Source organism: Aphis gossypii, chromosome 2 (genome assembly GCF_020184175.1).
Source record: "Aphis gossypii isolate Hap1 chromosome 2, ASM2018417v2, whole genome shotgun sequence".
In the NCBI taxonomy this organism is placed as follows: Eukaryota; Metazoa; Arthropoda; class Insecta; order Hemiptera; family Aphididae; genus Aphis; species Aphis gossypii.
In genome coordinates this window covers 75239313-75244976 of record NC_065531.1, presented here as the reverse complement: position 1 = coordinate 75244976, position 5664 = coordinate 75239313, and the positions used below count along the sequence as shown (strand labels likewise).

Here is a 5664-nt window from a genome sequence, read left to right as displayed (position 1 = left end):
CCAGTGGGTAAAATCCTTTTTTTGTTCGCACATATTTTAATCGATTGTCCCTCAAAAAGCAATCTTGCAACTGCGATAGCTGCGTCTTTGTACACATTAAATACTATCTGCTATTTAATTATTTGTTCATATCCGCATAGGTAGTTAGTCGTGCATGTACTCGTAATGCATACAATAATTTCGTCCCACACGTCCCGTCTTCAATGCACTTAATGGTCTTCGGACATCAAAAATCAAAATATAAAATTATAGATGTTTTTAATAGAATATTAAAGTAAGCCCATTAAAACCATATAAATGATTGATGGCAAGTCCATTTAAGTATACTTTCAATGTACGTTTCTGTTATTAATAATTTCAAAATACACGTATCTCCCGAAATCCGGATAGCAAAGGTTGCGGGTTGGCCGTGATGAGTGGTCACCATTGTCATAATATTGCACTAAAAATTGATAAAAATTGACATACTCAGGGCCTGATTTAATAAAATTAGTGCCGAGAGCACAATTTTTTAGGACCCACCCCCAAGTCAAAAGATTATACAGAAAAAATTTGTATAGGGAGGGGGGAATTATTGATAAAAAATAAAAAATAAATATTTGTATGTTGAAAGTGTTAATACCTATTTTAAAAGTCATAAAATATGTGTACATTATTTCATGTACTACCTATAAATACAATTTAGTTACTTGGTCTAGTAAATTTAGAACAACGCAAAGATAATACTTATTAAATAACATAACAAAATTATAATATACTAAAATATTAAAAATACTTAACGATCTTTATGTTATATAAATTGTAAATTAAAATAATTAATTTTCAATCTTCCATAAAATCAATAACATTGTAAAATAATTTATTAATTAACAATCTATTTTATATAATTAAAATGAAATAAAAAATGATCAATTTCTATAATTTCTATTTTCATAACATTTTCCTAACCGTTTTATTATTATTATTATTTTAATATTTCGTGATGGTAACTGATTAGCACTTGGGTGTGGAATGACAAAAAAAAAAAAATCAACTGACAATTCAATGATAAAAGTATACCTACTGACCTCTGAACATTGTACACATTGACAGTTGGTATTACATTTTACAAAATAAATTTTTGTGGAATTAATTTAAAAAAACAATTTTCTACAACTTACGAAGACGGGAGCTCCCAGATATTGGAAGCCAAATGCAAGTGCTCCATCTGCACTTGCGTAAATAAACGCCTGGATACTCAATAATGACATTTTTAAACAACATACCTATAATAATATTATAATTTGTGATTAATAATGATAGAATGATAAATATTTCCATCATGGTTTTTGATATTATTCTGGTAACTTACAACAGCCGTCGACTTATTATTTAGACTCCACCTGAATCTTTTACGTTGGGAGCATATTCACCAGATATGTTCCCCTCAACATCGTATGATATTCTACAAATTATAGATGAATTACCGATATAATTAGCGGTCCTGCTGCCTCCGAACCTCACCTCCACCACCTAGCCAGATCGTCCTGATCTTCAGATCATCCTTAATCGCCCCCTCACCACCGCACTTCTGGCTCTGTTCGTGACGTACACTCCCCTCCATATAATGTCTGATGATGACATTTGTATGGCAGCCATGGTCAATTTCGAAAAATAACAGGAGATTTAATAACGCTATATTGAGATTGCGTCGCAAATTTTTGTTCCTGATATTCAGGCCAGTAGTAGGCCACGAGTACAGGATCACTCTATTTAATTTAATTTGAAGCTTGAGGCCAACTTTAGTAGACCATTAGTGCCCAATTTATACCCCTATTTATATTTTACTGTTCTGTCTATAATAAAATTAGTACGAAATATATAAAAGATCAGTAATGTTTATTCAAATCTTCATTATGCATAAGTTAATCTAATAATAAAATAAAACTAGATTGATGGTATTGAAAAATGGTTCTATATACAGATTATGCAGATTATAATATAATTATATAGTACAAACATTGAAAGTGTTTATGAATTTTTATTTTATTATTAAACTTTAGTTCAAGTACATGTTCTAAAATTTTAGTTTTTTGTTTCTGAAATATAATCTTTCACTGTTTTTTTGCCTGATTTTAAGTTTTCATAAATTTCCACTCGTTTTTTTAATTTTTTGTAGAAATTAAAAATATATGCTAACTGATCTTCTGCCGTCGGAAATTCCGTTGGTAGTTTACCATTATTTTGAAAATATAATTCCCTATACTGTTGAAAAATTGAACTGATAACCTTTAAACAAAAAGATTTAACAATCATATTTACATTGACTTTAAAAATAATAATTATAGGTTTTTATACAAAAGTATTTTCTTCTTCTCTTTCTCTTATTTCGTTAATGATGTCTTTCGATTGTTCAAATCTTATTTTATCCTCCATTAAATCCAGATCTGTTTTAAGATACTCTGGATTGACAGGATTTAAATGTATCTAATTACATAATATGTATTATAATATTAATGTTTTATGATACTGATGATTTAAAGATAACTGTGTGAGCATAAAACAAAATACACATATATCTAGTTTAGTTAAAAAATAAATTTATTTAAGAAAAAATAAACTTATCATTAAAAAAAAAATTCTTTCATTGTTAATAATAATTACTATTGATAGCCCAAAACCAATCGTTTAGAAACAATAATCTGTCGTAGGTGCTCAATATTTTAATGCTTAATAAATTACAAAGATTTTTCTTACTTCAGTTTTATGCTTAGATTTAATGTTTGCCTTCTTCTCAATGTACATTAAATCAGCCTTCTTAAGTTCATCTAGATAAGTTCGAGGATCGTTAAAGTCTACATTTAAAATTACTTCTTTATTTTTAGTTTGCTTATGATGAATCTAAAATTATAATGAATTAAAATATTTACAAGTAATTACATAACTGAATAAAAAATCTTAAAAATATTTTATAATACATCTTCAGAATTGTCGTTATTTGTTTGTTCTTTTTCATTAAAATCAGATACTTTTAACTTTGAAATTGAACCCATGTTTCTTATACAAGCCATTTCTTCTACATGTTTAATGATATCAAACACATTTTCATATCGAGGGTTTTTCGCAATTACTTTTGAAATAAATTCCTAAAGGTGTGATCAACAAACTTGTGATAAGTATATTAATACCGAATCAATATAAATATATGTATACAATGTTCTGTGATTTAATGTGAGTTATACCACTTATTATTTTAGCCTAGAGCATAGCCAAATCGAGTTATATTGAAATTTATGATTTTAGATTGTGTAGTTAATAGAAACTATTGAAATAACAAATACCTATACATTTGATTAATCATCAAAATGTTAACTCTGTTAGTGATCGCAAGCGTTATGCAAATTTTACTATTTTTAACTTGTTAACTCTTACTTTAGACACTGGATTTTATTTTAAATTTGTATACGTTGATTAGATCATTTGACTGTGTTTGTAAACTTGTTATGGACTTGTCCATATGACTAACCAGTTTGATTTAAAATGAAACTATTCATTAGAGTGTTTTGATTAAAATTGGAATCATAGTGCCATACAGGTTGATGCTAGATATTTAAAGTAAGCTCTAGTTTTGGTGTATCAAAAGATGAAAAACTTTGAAGCATTCATTAAATGTAAAAATGCTCCAATACCTATACCACCCTCTAATAACTAAACCACAGTATTACGTAAAGTTGAACTATTTAGTGTTATCTTTAATAACGTGATTAAAAATGCTTTAGAAATAGTTTTCACATTATCATATTATACTAGTACTATACTCATAACAGTATAACATGCCTCGTAAGGTTTATAACTTTCAATACGAGACCTTGCATCTTGAACGATTTCGTCTAATTTTTTTTTGTTATTAACAATAGATTTAATTTTTCTTTGATAATCTTTCTGTTTCATTTTTTCATCTTTAATAATATGCTCACATTCGTTAATTGTATCTATGTCGTCCTACATTATAATAAAAAAATAACTATTATAGATTATTGTATCGTTAAATACTTGGTATTTTATTTTATTTAACCTGGTCTGTTAATATTTTAAATCATAAAAAATAAAATATAAAATCGATATATTAGATAATTATATTATTAAATATCATTTAATGTGCCAAAACTATTATTATAATATTTATTCAACGGTATTTGAATAGAAGTAAAAAGCGATTTGAAGATTTGAATTCTAAATACTCTATATTTTATTTATAATTTATCACGCTTTATACTAAACATTTGTTTATTTATTTAAATAGACTACAATATACATTTTGGTCAAAATGTGAAGTAGTGAATATTCTTTACTTTAAATTAAATGTTATAGTATTTCTATTATAATATCAACCAGACTCAGTGCCATACCCGGAATAGGATTATTTACTAATACATATTTTTATACATACGTATCTACTTGATTGGTATATTTTTAGACCCCTTCTCTTATGATAAATTTCTAGGTATACCTCAAATATGAAGTAAATAAAAAACATAATATGCATCATGTGACTGCAAGTTTTTTAAAGTAGGTATATAATAAATTACCATCATAGTAATTGGTAGTCATTGCTGATAAATGCGGTAGATATATTTGTGACTTTGTTTAAAAATAAAAAAAATCAATTTAATAAATATTTATAATATATTATCTATAGTTTTTTTAACTTAAAATTATCAATTCGTAAAAATTGAACCAATTATATTTGAACAATTTATAATAAAACAATTTTACATCATTAATGTTTCGAGATGGATATTTTGACATCACAATATAAGTATTCAAGAATATACTTACAGTCTACGTATAATTTTATGAAAACCACCGTTTACATATTATCATAATCCTTTATATTAACATAATTATGTTTTATGTTTATTATATGAATCATACTTCCGCTTTTAATAATTTTTCGTGTACGTTTTTTTTAAATTCACTCATTTCAACGTTAAATTTTTCCATTTTCATATCCATTTCTTCTCTTTCTTTTTTTATTAAATTCAGTCTAGAAATGGCGTTTTTTTGTTCTTGTAAAGCACTGTGCATTGCTCTATAAAAAATTATTGATTTAAGGTTTAAACAAAGCTCATATTTTTAAAACCATTTTTTAATTCTTACTGTCTTGGATCATCAAATTCCTTCACGAAATCCCTTATCGGTTTGTTTTTAATAGATTTCTTTTCATCTTTAATAGATTTCTTCATCTTATAATATAAACTAATAATTATTTATTATATAAAATTATTAATCTTATAATATACTTTATTATAATATTATAATAATTTATAATGTTTGAATACAAAATATCATACAAGCGTACACGTTTAAATGCATCATAATATCTTAGCAACATAATATTCCTTTAAAACATTGGTATGATATAATTATCTGAATATTATATTTATAGTTATATTATATTATAAATAATTTTGAATAGGTAACGTAAAATTACGTTTGTTGATAAACGTGTTTTTATGGAATAACAAAGAAAACGGGTTGCTGACTATTTACTGACACGTCAAAATATGAAATTAAAAATATTATATATTATATTATATATCGACAAGGGATGTAGTAACGGATGTTTGAAATATGTTTACTATTATAAATAGTTCCTTGTATATATTAACAGACATTTATGCA

General features: G+C 25.7%; 1 protein-coding gene across 3 annotated transcripts; it reads right to left on the bottom strand.

Annotated features, from left to right (window-relative positions):
• Nucleotides 1-2005: 2005 nt before the first annotated feature.
• LOC114120498 (uncharacterized) lies at nt 2006-5345 on the bottom strand. 3 transcript variants are annotated; one of them, XM_027982418.2, is made up of 7 exons: nt 5140-5345; nt 4915-5071; nt 3817-3981; nt 2958-3125; nt 2737-2880; nt 2338-2466; nt 2006-2268 (listed from the first exon to the last, which is right to left on the bottom strand). In XM_027982418.2, exons 1-7 carry the CDS (start codon nt 5223-5225, stop codon nt 2065-2067), a joined length of 1053 nt encoding a protein of 350 aa, XP_027838219.2. In that variant the 5' UTR covers nt 5226-5345; the 3' UTR covers nt 2006-2064. The 3 variants fall into 3 exon arrangements, with proteins under 3 accessions (XP_027838219.2, XP_050056539.1, XP_050056538.1); XM_050200582.1 differs by lacking the exon at nt 3817-3981; XM_050200581.1 differs by lacking the exons at nt 4915-5071; nt 5140-5345 and adding an exon at nt 4430-4681.
• Between the last annotated feature and the right edge of the window lie 319 nt (nt 5346-5664).

Coding starts and splice junctions, on each gene's coding strand:
- LOC114120498 (XM_027982418.2), bottom strand. CDS start 5,225: ATGAAGAAATCTATTAAAGATGAAAAGAAATCTATTAAAAACAAACCG. Junction 3,982..4,914: donor AAAAATTATTAAAAGCGGAA/GTATGATTCATA, acceptor ATTATAATGTAG/GACGACATAGATACAATTAA. Junction 2,467..2,736: donor AATCTAAGCATAAAACTGAA/GTAAGAAAAATC, acceptor TTATGTAATTAG/ATACATTTAAATCCTGTCAA.